The 18,438-nt window shown below is 41.6% G+C and overlaps 1 protein-coding gene across 1 annotated transcript in view; it reads left to right on the top strand.

Moving 5' to 3' along the window:
* ADAMTS14 (ADAM metallopeptidase with thrombospondin type 1 motif 14) overlaps positions 1 to 17,504 on the top strand; it is a 109,936-nt gene extending 92,432 nt beyond the window's left edge. The window contains exons 18-22 of the mRNA XM_089508353.1: positions 335 to 467; positions 1,984 to 2,191; positions 3,794 to 3,923; positions 6,527 to 6,631; positions 10,165 to 17,504. Coding sequence (XP_089364479.1) covers positions 335 to 467; positions 1,984 to 2,191; positions 3,794 to 3,923; positions 6,527 to 6,631; positions 10,165 to 10,547 — 959 coding nt within the window. The 3' untranslated portion in view covers positions 10,548 to 17,504. The remainder of the gene's footprint in view (positions 1 to 334; positions 468 to 1,983; positions 2,192 to 3,793; positions 3,924 to 6,526; positions 6,632 to 10,164) is intronic.
* The last annotated feature ends 934 nt before the right edge of the window (positions 17,505 to 18,438 follow it).

Genomic DNA, 18,438 nt, shown 5'->3' on the forward strand with positions numbered 1-18,438 from the left:
AGAAATATGCAATCTGAAGCAAAACTGTCATCTTATTCATTTATTATCCATAGAAATACCAAAGAGGGTATTTCACTTAAAAACAACAACACATTGAATGAAATATGATCCTATCCCTAATCCTGATGTTATCCAGACTTGGAGCTACTTAGTTTCAGAGAGAAAACTACTCTAGACACCTTCAGGCCATTTTATAGGCCTACCAGAATAGCATAGCACTTAGCCACAAATGTGTGTTCAGATCTTATCCTCTTTGTAAGAAGAACCTCCTTGCATTTGGAAAACGCTAGGCAGCTCCCCCATAGTAGCTACTTTTCCTTCTCTTGCTTTGCAGGAATACAATACACAAAATACGGCTGTCGAAGGAAGAGTGATAACCGAATGGTACATCGGAACTTCTGTGATAATGGAAAGAAACCAAAGCCAATCCGCAGAAGATGTAATATGCAAGAGTGTTCTCAACCAATGTGAGTGCTTCTCCCTTCCCAATGCAGCATTCTCCAACTCTTTCGGAAATAAATTGCTGCATGGTGCCTAAGATCTTGTCTGATCTTGGAAGCTAAATGGGGTCAGCCCTTGTTAGTACTTGAATGGAGGATGGCCAACAAATACCAGGTACTGTAGGCCATACAGTATCACCCCTGATTCTTGGGGGATATGTTCCCAGACATACAGTGTGAACGTGAAACCATGGATAATGACAAATCCTATTGAAATGAATTGCCTCCGGCAGAAATTGACTATAGATTTGTGCTGGAGGACCTTAAGATTCCTAGAGGATACTTCTCTAGGCATTTCTAGGTCCTCCAGTGTGACTCTGTGGTCAATTTCCTCCAGAATCATGCTTGATGTTCTAAAAAAATGCCTAGAAATAACTTATTTTTTTGGATGTGGGTAATTGAAACCATGGATACCTTTGTCATGGATATGGGGGTCATACTGTATTTCAGAGGAAGGAGCTGACAAAAATCACCTCTGAGTATTTCTTGCCAAAGAAAACCCTGTGAAATTCATGGGATTGCCGTAAGTCAGCAAGCGACTTGAAGGCACATACACACAAGATGATAGATCATAGTAGTTTTACTAAAGTGTTGCTGTTGTTTCCCAGCTGTGAGGCACCCTATTTTTTCCCCCAGTGCAATCTGACACCTAGTGATTTGCTTTAGGATCAAATCCAGTTTTAGCCTTAAGCTCATTTGTTGGCCTTTGAATGAATTACTGTGTCTTTCTTTCACTTCTATACTAGAAGTGGTCTTTTCAGATCTAGGAATTGCAGAGGCAGAGGAAAAATACTCAGTAACCTCTAAAAGCCCATTCATAGTTACATCCAGGATTAAACTACAAAAAGAAAGAAAGAAAAAGCCCAGTGTATGTCACAAACATTTTTTTGTAGATTTTAAAAATACCTCTTAATTATTTCATCAATGTACTGTTATCTTGCCCTGTAAAAAGGTAGATCAGTTGCCCTTTCATTTGTGTTTTTTTAAAAATAACCCCCCCGCAACTTTCTATTTATATGAACATTTGCCCTTTTTTTTAAGAGAAGGGATTCACAGTCTTGGTATGAATACCTAGGGTACAGGTTTAGTGAGATACTAGAAAAATATTACAGTGCGCCCGCGTTATATGCGACTTTGAGTGTATGTGCCAAAGCCGCGTGAGTCACAAGGGGCAGCGCATTCCATTTGAATTCACTCACTTGAATGGGCTCGAGCATAGGCGGAATTTGCCTTACCGGGGGGGGGGCAGAACGGATCCCCCCCCCCCGCCCCCCGTGTAAGGTGAGTTTCCACTGTACTTCCTCTCAGCCTCAAAGGATGGCAAGGCAAACCCCCACTGAACAAATCCTGACAAGATAGGTTTGCCTTAGGGTCACTGTAAGTCAGAAACAACTTGAACAACAACAACAACAAAGAAATGAGGCCAATGACGTTCTTACTGTTGCCAGACTAACAATACAGAACTTTCCTGTTTTCTTTGAAGCTGGGGAGCAGAAGAGTGGGGCGCCTGCAGCAAGTCCTGTGGCAAGTTGGGAGTCCAGATCAGAGTGGTTCAGTGCATCCAGCATCTACACAATGGCACAAACCGGACAGTGCACACAAAGTACTGTGCAGGAGACAAACCAGATACTCGTCGGCCCTGCAGTCGCATCCCATGCCCTGCCCAGTGGCGGACAGGTGCCTGGTCCCAGGTAAGATGGGACTGCCAAGCAGCTACTTTTTACACTGACCAATCTTAAATATTTTGGCACCCTGGACAAAGTAATAAAATAAAATAAACCCTCCCCCAGCATATTCACTTGATTGCGATCAGAAGTTTAATTGTGATGTCTCTTTGGAGCAATGCAGCAGGCTTGTGAATCTTCATTTATTTCATTCTTACATATAAGAACAAATAATTTCAAATAGTTTTCTCCCCACTGGATAAGATTACTGACAGTTTGTGCATTTTAGAAGGAATTTTCATACTTTGAGACTTCTTTTTTTTTTCTTTGCAAAAAAAAAATCATCTACAGAAAAAACTTGAGTTTTGTGTAGGAAACTTTGTTTTGTGCAGAATAACATTTTGTGCAAAAATAGTGTATTTTGGACAAATTGCACTGTTCTCTGTGAGAAAATACTGGTTTGCACAAATGATTTTTTTTTTGCAAAGAATATTGCAACAATTGACCATTTTCTCCATGGGGTGTTGCAAAATATCCTTTCTTGTTGAGGGCAAGAACATTTGTGAGTACTCTGTACTTCCCTAGTGAGATGTTACTATCATGATTCTATGTTGTCTGGCTTGGATGTATAAACTGAATAGTGGGTATTTCATTTGTTTGGTATGTGTGTCTGTATTAGCTGTACAGATTGTACAGTTTAGTATCAGTTGCAGATGTGTTTCGATTTTTTTTGGCTACATCAGAAATATGTATGTTTTGTGAAAATTTCGTTTGTACAGTTCACTTGTATTCTTGTTCTGTTGGTCTTCTGTGATAAATGAATTAAAATAAAATACAAACCCTTCCCCTTTCTGAACTACATCATCAAGATTTTGGCTTTGGCATCATTTACTCATTGATTTCATCAGGTCTGTTTACTGCCTTTTTCTGGGAGATGCTTAGTTCCACAAAATAGTCAGTGTTGCTGACTGGCTCAAAATCACCAGTTGTTGCACTTAGCTTTGACTCACTTGTCTCTTTATTTACTGCTGTTTGTTGCCTGCATTCTTTTTTAAAATCCTTGATATACCAACCTTTTGTTTTCCCTTCTTCTGGCCTTTATTGTATCTCAACAGTTCAAACACATGCACTAAGGCAAATCAAGGTAACCTAACTGTATTTGCTGCTGAGGAAAGGTCTAGTTAAATAGCTCTCAGATTATATATGGCATTAATACAAATTGTTTTGTTTGGCCTTCTTTGGAAATGCCAGGGTATGAATCAAGGCAGGTTATATATAGCAATTAATAAATAAATATTACTGCAATTACCTGCACAGACTTAAACACATTTCCTATATCAAATGGTCATTAATATTTCGCCTTTTGGAGGACATTATGTGTGTATGCAGTTGTTCATTCCAGTGCATCACTTGAAATTATAGTTGCATATCTGGATATACAAAATCATATGCACAACAAACAGCTTTTGCACACACTGCTCCAGTAACATGTACATGTATGGATCCTCATTGCTAGATGTGTCTTATTTCTCATGGTGTCCCATGGATTGCATTTTAATAGCTTCAGCTCTTCTTTTCTCAGCCCTGACAGAACTTTTTCTTTCTTCCCCTCTTCTTCCTTTGTCGCAGTGCTCTGTTAGCTGTGGAGAAGGCATTCAACAGCGTCAGGTGGTCTGTAAATCCAATGACAACAGCATTGGTCAGTGTGAGAGCAACAAGCCAGAGACCATCCAGGTTTGCAAAATGACAGCATGCCCAGGTGAGAAGCTGGCAGTGTATGAGGAACTGTGTAACAGTGTATGTGCATGAGCAATATGAATAAAATGATGGCTGTCTTTAAAATACAACCCCTAAACATGGTGATACCCAAAGATATATATTGAGGGTTGGTGAAATATGGCTGTAGACCACATGTAGCTCCCAGAGCTGATTTTTGTGGCCCCCAGGGGTCAGTGCTGTCAAAAGAAATGCTTCCAAATGTCTCCCAGAGGCATGAAGGCCATTTTTGCTAAACTTTTAGGCCCAGCATAGGCCTTTAAAAAAAGTGATGCCCAGTCACTTCTTGTTGTTGTTTTTTTAAAGTCTCTCCTGAGCCATCTCCCACAAAATTGTCCAGCCACCTCCCACTAAAACAAGGTAAAATGCCCCCTTCCCCTAGAGGGTATTTGAGGACAATCATTTTTTAGTTTTTTCAGGAATGGTGTGCAGTGGGGTGCTATGACCCCTCCAGGATCTCCTGGGGGGCTAACTTGACCCCCTAGTCTCCCAAAGTTTCCCACCCTGGTATACATAGCAATAGTTGTATGCCTACCATACACATAACCAATACCATATATACTCAAGTCGAGAAATTTATGCCCAAAAATTGACCCGAAAATCCTGGATCCACTTATATACGGGTCAGTATGATAGTGCCGATGATGGCATCTCATTCAGTGACAAACACACACACATATACCTTCCTCCCCACCTTTTCTCCTTGCCTGGGAATGAGCTGCTCAAAGCAAAGAGAGTGCAGGGTTATTTTTATTTCTATGGGAGCAGCAGCTGATCTAGTCACAAACATACACACACCTTTCTCCCCACTTTCCCTAGTCCACGCTCACTTTCCCTCCCTCCCTGCCTTCTCTATTGAGAGAATGACAGTAGGGAAACAGCCACCCTCTCTTCCATTGGATGGGAGAGAATAACTTCAGAGTAACACAGTAAGTTGAAAATAACCACTGAGAAGGCTCCCTCTGCAGTGAATAGAATCATAAGGAATTGTGACAGCTTCAATTAATCTGGGGTGCTAATGACCACCAAGAGGAGCAAGTGTCATGGGTCTAGTGCAAACACTGGAACAGCAAGTCAGAGGGCTGGCTGAAATAACAATTACACAAATTGACTCTGCAGTAGACCATGCTAGCTTTCCAGCTCATTGATTTAGTTGTTCATGCCTTAAATTTAAAGAATGTATGTACAGCATATTGGTAGTAGGAGAATATTTGATTCCCTGTGTTTGCTTTTAGTTTCTTGCACTTTAAATGTTCTTCTAGTTTAAAATGTGTGCTTTTAAGAATCCTGGAAACCAGATGGTGGTGGAGGTATTTTCTCATAAGTTTGTCTGTGAAGTCGTTTGAAGCTGTTCCTATGGTTTGCCACCACTACATCTGATAGATAATGTATGGGTTTAAATGCTTTGAGGTCAGCAGTGTACTGTGTGAAGCCTTTAAAACATCCTGGAGGCTTAGCCAAGCTAGTTTGCTATAGCACACAGACAGAATGAGTCAGTGGCACCTTAAAGAATAACAGATTTATTGTGGCATAAGCTTTTGTAGACTGCACACTGGCGTTAGGTCACTAAATGTTTCTTTCTCTCATAATATTAAATGCCATCCACTAAAGCTAAATAGGGGAAGGCTTAGGATACATAAAAGGAAGTATTTTTTTCTATGCAACACACAGTTTAACCTCTCTTTGTGATAACCACTAAATTTTGGCTGGCTTTAAAGGGAGATTAGACCCCATTCATGGAGAATAAGGCTATCAGTGGTTACCAGTCACAGTGGCTGCACATTTCCATCAGTATTTGAGGCAGTAGCAGCTGGTACTGCCAGTTGGTGGGGAATGCAAACAAGAGTGTGCTGTTGCACTCATGCCTTACTTTTGGGCTTCCTATAGGCAAATGGTTGGCCACTGTATAAGCCATACTAAACTAGAGTTAATCAGATCAATTCTTTTTAGGTTCTTATGAGATACTAGACAGTGGGATGCTGGGTAGGCTATTCCATCCACTAATACCCCAGATTGGCAAGTGGTGGGCAACTTGACTACAGCTACCATTGCCCAGATCTCATATATGTGGAGGATTATAAGCTATGTGCAGAGGCAAGCCCAGGATCAGATGATGCAAATGCAGCCTTCAAGGGTGCACTTTGGGTGTTACATGTTGCTCAGTGGCATAATGTGAACTAGGACAGGAAAGCAAGGAAGAATGACCTAAAGAACCAAAGCTGGGCTACTCAAGGCAGCAGGTTTGAATTTGCAGAAGTCATTTGTCTAGCACTTACAGAAAAAGGATGGGAGAAAGAAAAGGAAACTGAGGCTTCTGACAACCCTAGAAACTATTTGGGCTCTTCTGGAAAAGGAGGAAGCCATACCTCAAGGGTCAGAGGTGACAGAACTACTCTATCCAGCCATACACCCCTGAGGAGGTTGCATCAAGGTAAGATTTTGCCACAATAAATCTGTTCACCTTTAGCCAGAGTGCACATTTTGTATTTTCACCAGCATTATGGGGAAGGAAAATATCTGCTCTCAAGTGGTTTCACTCATTGTCAAGAATTAGAAGTTTTGACTTACTTACTCCCACCATTTCAGGAAAGCTACCAAGTGCAAATGGAGACACCGGTGATCATGTGACTCCTAAAGTACAATGGGTGCCTCAAGAAAGTGCCAAAAATCCTGTCAGCAAGATATCATCAAGTAAGCACATTTTTGTATCTGAACTTCCCCTTTTGGTTCATCACCTGTCTGCTCTCTTTTATGAAACCCAGCACTGCTCAGGAAACATTTGTCTCATGAAATATTAGATGTACTGTCAAGATTTTGACAAGCATATAATCATGCCTGTATTTACTAAGTGGGGAGTGAAGGGAGACATTTGTGAGGGGAAAGAAACCTATCCTTTGTGAAGGTGAAGGCTTTCTGGGTTGGCATCCATAGTTTTTTGGGCTATGAGGCCATGTTCTAGAAGAGTTTATTCCTGACGTGGCTGGCATCTTCAGAGAATGCTGGCATGGAAGAGAGTGGGATATATATATATATATATATATATATATATATATACTGTTGGTTGAGAGGAAGTGATTTGCATGTTAATCTATGTATTGTTCTGTTGTTGAATGGCAAGACCTCAGGGTACCTATTTAATTAATGATCCATTGTCTGCTGGGAATCCCCCTCACCCTGGGTAGTTTTCATTTGCATTTGCTTGGTCAGCCAGAAAATCAGCCATAGCAGAACATGTTATAAACCATCGTGGGCATAAAATGCTGTTTGAAAACACTGAAATTCTGGACCATGCCAACAACTATCAGGTCAGAATGCACAGGGAAGCCATTGAAATCCATAAACACCTGGTCAACATCAGCAGGAAAGAAGAAACTATTAAAGTAAACAGAGTTTGGTTTCCGGTCCTGAAAAACACCAAAATCAAGACCCAGCAAATGAAAACCACTCAGGGTCAGGAGGGTTTCCAGCAGACAGTGGATCATTGAGTAAATAGACACCCTGAGGCTTTGCCATTCAACAATAGAACAATACACAGGAATAAACATCAGGAATAAACTCTTCTAGAACACACTCCCATAGCCCAAAAAACCCACAAAAAACTAAACCTGTTCTTGTCTCTAAAGACCCCAAACATGAGCATGGGAAGTTGCTGTTTTAGACCTGTTCTTATTCTGACTCTTGGTTTTGAGGTGAAAAAACCCTCCAAGATGTTCTCTCTCCAGTCATTCAAAACATGGAAACCAGGCATGTATACACATTGCACAATTACAGCAGTTTGTAACCACTGAAATTGCCATGTCTCCTTCCTACGGAATCATGTGTTTTGTAGTTTGGTGAGTTCCTTGCAACCAAACTGCAAATCCAACAATTCCACAGGAAGTTACTATGACTGTTAACGTGGTATCAAAAATCAAAGCACTGTAGTTTTCTAATGTGGATATATTTCAAGTCTACAAAATTTGTGGCTACCAAACTTGTAGATACAGCCCAGCAGCCTTTTTAATGGCTTGTCAGGTTACTGACAACTTTCAGAAGGTAGCAAGTTTATTAAACCCCTGGCAGGCCAACATTCACAACCTGATGGTTTGCAAATTTGTGCAGTTTGGCTTTAAATTAATTCAAAACAAAGTACCATAGAGGCATCATTCCAATCCATAACTTCTTTGTGATAAATACCTGTCCAAACACGTTACTGGGCAATTGTACTGAGAAGTAAATCCCATTGAATGCAGTGGGACGTACTCCCAGGTAAGTCTGAACGGGATTGAAATGTGTTCAGGGTATTAAAATGAATTCTAGTGCCATCTAGTGTTCCTTGGTTTATTTGCAGGATTTGCAATTTTGTGCCATGTTTGCAGAATGTTTGAATAAATTCATAGTCCTAAATGCAGTTACTAATGCCAGCTAAAGTGGCCCTGTTGGATCAATTGCGGGATCATATGGCAACATTTACATAAATCCTGTTGATTCAAGGGGTGCACTCTGATTGAGATTAGCAGTAAAAATTAGGCCCCAGTTGTGCCTGCTTATTTGCCTACCTACCTGCTTGCCTGCCAGTGTCTTTCTTTAGTTAGTCTGCACATTTGCATCTCACTGACTTTTCTGTTCCTCTCTTTCTCTTCTCATCTTAGGCTCTCATGCTGATATTCTGCAGTTGCTGACATATCCATGGGCCTAATGCCCTTTGGGTACATGCTTTTATCCACCTTTTCTCCTGTAAACAGTAAATAATGTGGAGGATATCTCTGGGCACACATCTTGGATCTCAAGACTTTCTGGCTATGTTTCACACAAATCCCATCACCACCAACAACATTAAGGAGAAACAGGGCATGGGCCTTACAGTTCTTTAGGCTATACATCACAGGGGATTAGGATCAGGGTGTGAACTATTTCCCCAAAGAAATGTGAGAAGAGGAAGGGAGAGTGACACCACCATATGCAACTAGGATCAAAATATGGATATCCAAATGGAGGTGGCTGAGCACAGGACTATTTCTCCCCTTCTGGTGCCTTAGATTGTATTGCCCCATATTACAACCTTCAGTTGGGGTCCATTCTGTGACAAACAAGTCCCACCAATCTGTCACTTCTGCTATCCTTCCAGACCTATATTTCTGTGTATTCCTTTCTTTCTCTCCCTTTTACTGCCCTTTGCTAACTAACTTGTGACACCACTGCTATATATTATGTAGAGAGGTGGCTAGCTGGATACACAAACAGACTGAAACACACATGCATCCAAATACAGAAAAGATAAAATAAAAAATAGCATTCCACCCACCACATCACTTATAGTTGTTATTTGTCATCAAATCAGCTTTGACTCATGGTGACCCAAGTTAGCTTGTTATCACAGCCCTGCTCTGGTCCTGCAAGGTTAGGACTGTGATTTCCTTGACTGAGTTAATCCACCCATAATATGGTCTTCCTCTTTTCTTGTTGCTTTCTACCTTATTATTTTTGTCTTTTCCAATGAGTAGCCACATCACTACTCAGGGTAATATAGCTTAGGTTAACTTTATTTAGAACCAGCTGTGGTGTACTGTTTATTTATAATTACAGGGGATTTTTTACAGCTAGAAAGGAAGTTATCTTTAGTGTGCCTTACTGTCTAAAAACATATAACACAAAAGGGGGAAAAAAGAAAAGGATAGGAAAAGGAAAACATGAAACATACAACATAAGATTGCATTCCCAAAGTATTGCATACCCTCCAACTGTCCCAATATGGAAGGAACAGTCCTGATTAATTATCTCTTTTCCAGCTCCTTTTAAAATGTTCCAGTTTTTCTCTCCTCCGCCCACTTCCCCACATCATTCTCAGTTTACTCCCACTGAAACAAACTGAGTTCAAAGTGCAAAAGTAGTTCAAACTCAGTTAATTCAGGGGAGAGGAGAGGAAAGGATGGGGCAGAGTCTTGTCCTTTCTAACAGACTCAAGCAAAAAACAAACTGCTATAGTCTCTCTTAGCTTGTGTATTTTCCCTCATTAATATCTTTTGCCATCTTGAACTCACTCTGATGTTGCTTGGCCACACCATATCCCAATTTTCATCTCCAAAATGTTAGAGGGTATTATATTGTACTGCTGTCATTTATACACTTAGGTGTGGCAATACAATGCCATGATAGGTTTGGCAGCAGTTTGCCTCCTAAAACATAGAAGAAGACCCCTAAGTCATTTAATGAAACATCTTTCTACCTTCTTTTTCTTCTTACAGAGGAGCCTTGCCTTGGAGACAAGTCCATATTCTGCCAGATGGAAGTCCTGGCTCGCTACTGCTCCATCCCTGGCTATAACAAACTCTGCTGTGAATCTTGTAGCAAAAAAGTTACGACTGGTCAGCCTCCCAGCAGTGACCAAGGTGCTTCTGAGACTGGGACACATGGGGGTGCTGTCCTTCCCAGCCCCTTTCCACAACTACAGTTCCACCCCACTGTCTTGAGTCAGCTGCAAAGGATAAAGGGCACCGCTTTGAAACAGACAGAGGTAGCCCAAGGACTGCTGGGCACCCTTGCTGGTTCAACGGCCTGTCAGGTTAAGACTGCTTTCCAGCCTCGTGGCAGTCCCAACAATGGCACTTCAAAAGCTGGTGTGTCATGACTTCTACCTCCTCTTCGGCAGGACATCGCAGGATGGAGTGCTGAGGACCTTCAGAGCAGCCCAGTGTTCTCATGGCTCCCTGCTGTCTTGGACAATCCTTTAGCTGCATCACAAAAAGAAAGTGAGTCTCCTCTTCTTTCTCAAGACATGGCAGGACAGAGAAAGGACAGTGCAGTGGGGCCTATGAAGCCAGCTCCCAATCTCAGGACCTCCTCCCCTGTCGTGACATGAGTGGGAGCTTCTTTTTCCAGAACCTTCTGTTCTCTCTCTCTCCTGTTCTCATTCTCCACAGTTTACATTGGGCAGAGCTGCAACGTTCCTGGGCCCCTTTTGGAAAGAGAAGGAGAACCCATTTCAAATACAACCATGTTCATTTGGTAGCAATAACAACAACAATTTTATTTGATGGCACTTTTATTTAAAAAACAAAACAAAACAAATGCAAAGAGTTGCAGCAACAGCTGTTCTGTTGTAAATGAGCTGCCAAGAGCATTTGAACGCACAGTGCTTTTGTAGCCCAGTTAGATTACCTCAGAGTGTAGGTTGAACCAGCAGGGCTTTTTCTTCCAGGGTGCTAATAACAGGTTTATTTATTTTTACGGTCATGCAATAAGTCAAAGAAAACAAAGCAACCGACCCTTATCCTGAGGAATTTGGGTCTCTGTCCCCACCCCAACTCTACAGTTTCCACCATTTGCTTCTGCTGCCACTGTTCAGCCATCCTGAGCATGGTAGATTCTGAAATGGTGCTGCATGTTACTTCTAGTCTGGGTGATGGTGGATGTTGAGCCTGGTGTGTCAGGCCATGCAGGCTAAAGTTTCTCATGTAGAAGAGTGATGAGGAGATCTAGTTTAGAGAGCAGGAAAGGTGTGCATGGTTTGGACTAATGGTTCCTGAGCTAGTGCACAGCATCCGTGCATTGCTCAGCTGGTGTGACAAGTCTCTTGGGGGAAGGGTTTGTTTTGATTCCACAGTTGACACTGAATGTGTCTTGGGCTGTGTATGAGCAAGCAACACCTCTCTGTCTGAAACTTGTGTTCTCATTTTGTGGCAGTGGCACTTGCCAGCCATAAGTAAGGAGTATATAGGAGCATAGGGCTAAATCCAGTTTTAGTCCCAACTACAGACCCATTAATATTCAACATGAATGCAAGTAGCATTGCTTTCAAAGGATTTATTCTATCTAGAACTAAATTTGAATTTAGCTCATTCTTATCTTACCCTTGTTGTGTCAAACTAAATCTCATCTCTCCTGGACTGGGCCACCTAGGAGCAATGAATGATGGTTATAGCCATTTGTTTAATCCCAGCATCTGGTTGTCATCAAGGATGACCCTGTCAGTGAAGCAGCAACCTCAGGCAGTATAATTTGTTAGTCATTAACTTTGTAATGTTATGGGATTGTTATTGTATTTTAACTGCCAGGGGTGAGGAAAGATGGCAGTGGGATGTTCTGCTTCCTGTGCCAAAATAACATAGCTGGTGTCAGCTACTATGCACCACTGTCTTGGGTGAACTATTTGCTGGTCTTCCTTAGGTAGCCAGCTGTCTTGAGTTAGCCCTGGCAGTCAGCACCATGCTGCACTGGAAAAGGAGAGACATGTACAGTGGGCCCTCAGTATTCACAGGGGATCCATTCCGGACCCCCTTCCCTCTGGCAGATACAAAAATCTGTGCATACTCAAGTCCCATAGTACTCAATGATGGTGTGGCCATGTGGCTGTCCCAACATTGAGGACAATGGCATTTTGCCCCCTCCACCCCCTCACTGCGGCGGGGAGTACCTCCTCCTCTCTCCCGTCACCATTGCCATGGTTTTTTCTCCTCCTACTCCTTCTCTTTCCTACCTTCCTCCTCCTCCTCCTCTTCTTAACCCACCTCCTCCACTTTCCTCCTCCTCCTCCTCCTTTTACCTTCTCCATCACCCTGCTGCTGCTCACCCCCTCTTCTTCTTCTTCTCCTTCTCCTCCTCCTCTCCACTTTTCCTCCTTCCTCCTCTTAACCCATCTCCTCCACCTTCCTCCTCTTCCTCTTCTTGCTTCTTCCTCCTCCTTTTCCTCTTCCCTGCCTCCTCCACTGCTCTTCCTTTTACCTCCTCTGTTGCCCTGCTGCTGCTTGTCTTCCTTTTACTTCCTTTACTTCCTCTTCTTCTCCATTCTTGTCCTCCTCCTCCTCCGCTCCCCCCCACAGGCTTGCCATCCATGAATGCTCAAATCCATGGATGGCAAGTCTACAGACTCGGAGGGTGGACTGTAGAACAAAACAGGGAACCAAGGAGAGAAACTTCTTTCTAAAAGCTCCAGTATTTTAAGCACTATTATTCCTGCATTCTGTTTGGTTGGTTTAAAAAAACTACACACATTTTGTCCCTCACAGGACACTTAGTTTCATCTCAAATTTGAAGGCATTATCTTGCATGGCTGTTTTGAACTGTGCTTGAGATAACTTGGTTTTAAGAAAATATGCCCACCACAGAAATTCTGAATAAGTTTTCTAATTTAGTATGGACGCAGAGGTCTTTTAAAAGGAGCCCAAAGGGTTCATTCAAGCCTGGAGCCAGGAACTGATTGAAGGGCAGCCAGTAGCTTTGCAAATGCCTGATGATACCAGCAGCATTATACTGAGAAAGGGATGTTGATAAGAACCACCTGTCAGGAAGATAATGTTGCTTGGAATATAGTATTGTTCCCATCACTTGGGCATGAAGGATAGAAAATCCACCAGGCTGTTTTTTTTAATTAAAGTTGTTCCCTGGCCTTTCCAAACTCCTTATCCAATTCTCCCACATGCACTTAAATCTCCCTCCCCAGCTCTCTCTCTCTCTTTCTTGTTTGTTAGGTGTTTTATAGTAATTCCCTTTTGTCCCCCCTTTTTTATGTATGTTTACATAATGTAATACCTGAAGGGCATTACCTGTCTTTTCTCATACTTTTTAAATGCCACAAATGTAGTCTCAGGGATCAGGACATCTTTATGTAGTGCCCAGTTATCTGCATTGATCTTCATTTTGCAGCTCACTCTGTGCTGTTTTGCTTTTGTCTTGTTCTTAACGTTTTAACATGAAGCAGAAACACACACAAAACAACCTAAGATTGTGGGAAGGTTTATCACATGCCTCTCTTTTTCTGGGGATGGACAGAGACAGTGAAAAATCTCTGGGAAGTCTAAGAGACTGACTCAGCAGCTGCTTACTTGCATTCAGAGAAAGAAATATGTACATCTACAATGTTGTTCTTCATTGAATGGCTATAAAACATATGAATTGTACTTCTCAGATTGCATGTTTTCCCAAGTCTGTGCAGAAATGGCTGCAGTTGTGTGAAATGAATGCTGATTCTATGAAATGGAGGAAAAGGAAGCGGAAAGAAGGGTGACACTGTAGTTCTGTTTGGTTCAATTGACATTCGGGAGCTCAAGTGTTGGGAGGATGCAGATTGCAGAAGCATTAGGCATATACATCAGGACAGAAGCCAAAGTTTTGGGTGGTATATTTCAAATCACAATGTGAACTTTTCGTTCCTTATCATCCAGTGTTCCACAGTGTGTCTATCTACCGGTATTCCCCTTTTAAGCTTGCCTTCTCCCTTGATTTTTCTTTCAACTACTTCCTTTCCCTCTTTTCCCTAGACTGCCATTTATTCCAAACCTCCTTTCTTGGGACTAGCCTGCTTCCTCTGATACACCACTATCTTAGATCTTTCTATTCTCCTTAGACACAGTACTGTATCTTTGCTCTCAATGGCTTAACCTGTACCATCCAGAACCCCCTAATCTAAAAATGGGAACAAGAGGTAGCCATAGGCCCTCATGGTTCCCTGCTCATGGTGTATAATGGTGGAGTACCATGTCACTGTCCAGATGTTGCTGGGAGTAAACATCTCAGCATTCCTCAGTACTGGCTATGCTGAGTAGGGCTGTTGGGACTCACTGTCCAGCAACATCTGGAGGGCTGCATAATTCCCCATCCCTACTATATGTTCTGCCCCTCTGGACTTAACTTATTCTACTTGGGAGGCCTACCTATATCCAGAGTCTCAAATAAACAAGGATTGGGCTCCACTGAGATGGTGTTCTTTTCACTCTCTTGTGCTCTGCTGTACAGATAAACATTTTGGGGATCTAAGAGGTGAATGTCTCTCTCTACACTTAAAGTCTTGAGGCATTTAACACATATTTGTGCAATCTGGATCTGCATGTATTGCAAATCAATACCTTGTGTTTGCAACAGTGAGTAGTGGAAAAAAGGAGGAATAAAACCACATAGTCTTTTTCAGTTTGACATATTGCCCCAAGAGTCTTCTCAACTCCAGCTGGAGAAAAATGTCTAGAACATGAAGCCTTTTTTGGCTACTGGATAGCAGTCAGTTGCTTGGTAGGAGCCTAGGAAGGCTGGCTTACATCAGGCAAACTTGGAAAGGTTACTTTTTGGATCTACGTAATGATCATGCTGACTGTGTAATTCTGGAAGACATAAATCAAAATAACAACTACCGTATTCCAAGCTCTGATAACCAGGTCATACTATTGTTTTGTCTTCTTCAATATTACCAGTGCTGACTCACAGCAACTGTCTAGGTTTTCACTCCAGGAAATGCTGGGGATTGAACCTGTGGCTTTTACCATGAAAAGCATCTACAGTCGGCCCTTCTTATACACAGATTTTTTTATACATGGATTCAAACATACATGGTTTGAAAATGTTCAAAAAAGTATAAATTTCAAATATCAAACCTTGATTTTCCATTTTTTATAAAGGACACCATTTTGCTACGTCATTATACTTAATGGGACTTGAGCATCCACAGATTTTGTTATACATGGGGGATCTTGGAACCAAACCCCAGCTTATAACAAGGGTCCACTGTATTCTATTACTGAGTAATGGCTTACTACAGATCAGTGCTTGGGAAAGAGCTAGCAACCAACGAATGGGCCTTGCTCCATTTTGTCACTCCAGCGAGCCATGTTAAGGAAGTACAGAATTTTCAGGTGTTAATATATTATGTCAAATAGGACAAATTACTTTGTAAGTAATGACTTAAATTTTTTAATGTATATATTAATTGTCTTTCCCATTCAGTATTTCAGCTCTTAGACAGCCTATTTGGAAGGTAACACTGACTGTCAGGATTGGAGTAACACTTATAACAGTCCCTACAGTTATCCTCTTACATGTTCTGAGCAAGTGCAGCAGTCCCACGCTGCCATGGCAAAAAGCATCTGAATTAGAGAGGCCAAAGGTGTTAAGACAGATTCCTTTGAATTTACTTCCTGTGCAGAAACAAGGCTTTGAAACTTGGGGGTTTGGCATTTTTATAATTGAACTGTCAGCTCTCAAATGGAGAGGAAAGCAATAACAGATCTACTGAACTATAGAAAGCAAAAGAGTCAAAGGCTTTAGATTTATGATCCAAACTACCCATGGTTGTTGTACAATGTCTCTCACAGAGACAAAGTAATGCACATTTCTTGAGCTGCTGTGCAGCAGCCTGTGCAACAGGTTTTCAGGGTTAGGTCTAAGTAGGAACTCTTTCCCCTGGTAAGTCAGATTCCAACTCAGTTAGGTACATTTAGACCACAGGGATGGGAAAATTTGGGCTCCATTTGGCCCAAGGATAGGTTTGAGGTTTCCAAGGCTGCTACTTCACAAATCTTTGAGGATTTTATTACAGCTATTGTCCCTAACTGCCCTCTAGGAGGTATGGGGCAATTTTGCCAAATTTTCTGGCTCCTTGGACCTTTTCAGTTCCAGGAGAGGCCTTTGTTAAAACAAGCAGTGAACCAAACATTGATTTAGTTCACTTGCTTTTCTTTTTTTTAAGGGCCCCTGAAATTGCTTCCCACATCCCCTAGGAGGTGATGATGGGAATTTGGGGCCAAAAAAACATCCTTTTGTCATTTTGGGGACAGGCAGCGCTCGAAGGTCCCCTCTGGGGATCATGCAGTCCCTCAGCCCCTGACAATTTTTCATTCCCGAGTAGACCCTACATGTAGAAAACATGTAACCTACTTTAGTGTGTCACAGCGTCTCATAAACATAACAAAGGATGGTAGGAGGCTGGCTTATTCCAAGCAGAGCTTGGGAATCTTTTGGGGTGTGTGTGTGTGTGCATCTAGAACATGGTACCAGGTCAGAATGGGATTTCCTGGTTCTTCTTCTCTAGATAAATTCTGTGGTGCTCTGCTTTCTTACTTTTGGAAACTACAGAGAACCCCTTGTTCCCACAAGACTATAAAATATTAAGGAAAATGCTGCTACCACCAGAATCAGATATATCAAAATAACTATTGTCAGAAAAGGGTGTGTGTAGTGCATTGTCACAATGCAAGGATTATGTCTATGCAATGAGTATCTTTGTTCATATAATGGAGTGCTAGAGGAAGGTGCTTCCTTTGGTAGAAAAATATGCAAAAGAATCTATTTTGAATACTTTTCTGGAGAGACTGAGTCAGGATACTAAGAGTCTCTGCCTCTCATTTTGCTCACCATACAATTGGAAGACGTCTGGACACCATAACAACTTAACATTTTCTTTTCCTTTCTGAGCAGGGCAGTCAGACAAATCCAGTCATTCCTGTGCTGTAACAGTGTCAAGTATTACCATGTGTATGAGTGTTGTATATACTGTATGAGGTTTGAAAGCTTTTAAAAATATTTATTAACTTTGTCAGCTTTGATTTTTCTTCTTTGTTTTGGGATGGGGAGGAGGATAACGTTAACACTGTAAGAGAAAACTGACACTTTGTAAAGGATTTATGGCTCGTTTTTGAAGGACGAGAAGTAGAAATACATCCTACTCGTAACTCAGTTGGTTTGAGTGGTGATTGAAACGAAGGCTGGGGTTTTAGTAGAAATGGTTGACCCCCTCCCCATGGTCTCATCAGGGATTTATACTTATTGCAGATGTCATGGAATTGCTGAAGACCTACTTGTTTTGGTCAAAAGTCAATGTATTGTCCTGGTTCAATCTGCTTGCCTGTATTTTTATAGCTCAACTTTATCTTACCTGGTTTGAAATTAGGTCATTATTCTTCATATAGTCAATCACCACCCATTCACTGTGATCTGAAAAGTGTAACTGGATATGTCAGTGAATGGGAGACAACTGACATAGTCTTTCTCAGCAGCTTCGTGGCACAGACACAAAGGCCCTCGGCGTGATGATTCCTTGCCACAGAAGAGCATCTTGAGAAAAATACAGATGGAAACACTACAGTTCCGTTCCCCCAACATAAGTTACCACAGAAAAATAGCTGGGCTGATGAACTCACAGGCCACTAAGAGAATCAGGCGAATGAAAAGAACTGCACTTCCTTTGTTGCTTCTCAGGTAGGGCTACTGAAGGGTTTTGTTGGTCTGCATCTCCATGAGAAATGAATGCAATTGTCCTTTGTCCTTTGAATTTTTCACTTTTTCAAATTTTTCAGACCATTTTTGGTTCTCAAATTACACCAAACATTTATATTTTACAATAAAATTAATTTTAAAATGAGTACTTTCAAAGAAAAGACATTGAAAGCATGTATATGAATTTTCTGAGGACTAAAAATAATAAACTAATACAGAAATGAGAAAGAAGTGACATGAAACACATCAATTTCCCCGTCCCTATTCCTAGCCTATAGCCAGGCGTCCTGAAGCCGGTCTGCAGGGGATTCATCCAAAAGCACTGGCAACTGTATCATAAGCTTCAAAGCTATGCCCATCTTTATCTTAAACAACAAGTGAAGGAAAATTCAGTAATAATAGCCATCATTTAATCATGGGTCAGTAGTTAAGTAGTTATACAGTGAAAATTCTAGTAGTTAAGTAGTTATACAGCGGCTGGTAGTCCCAGTGCCAGCAGGTTGGTAGCTCTTTTCTGACCTTCACACTCTTGATAAGGTTCA

Source organism: Sceloporus occidentalis, unplaced genomic scaffold (genome assembly GCF_023333645.1).
Source record: "Sceloporus occidentalis isolate IW3139 unplaced genomic scaffold, rSceOcc1.0.p SCAF_2, whole genome shotgun sequence".
NCBI classification, from domain to species: Eukaryota; Metazoa; Chordata; class Lepidosauria; order Squamata; family Phrynosomatidae; genus Sceloporus; species Sceloporus occidentalis.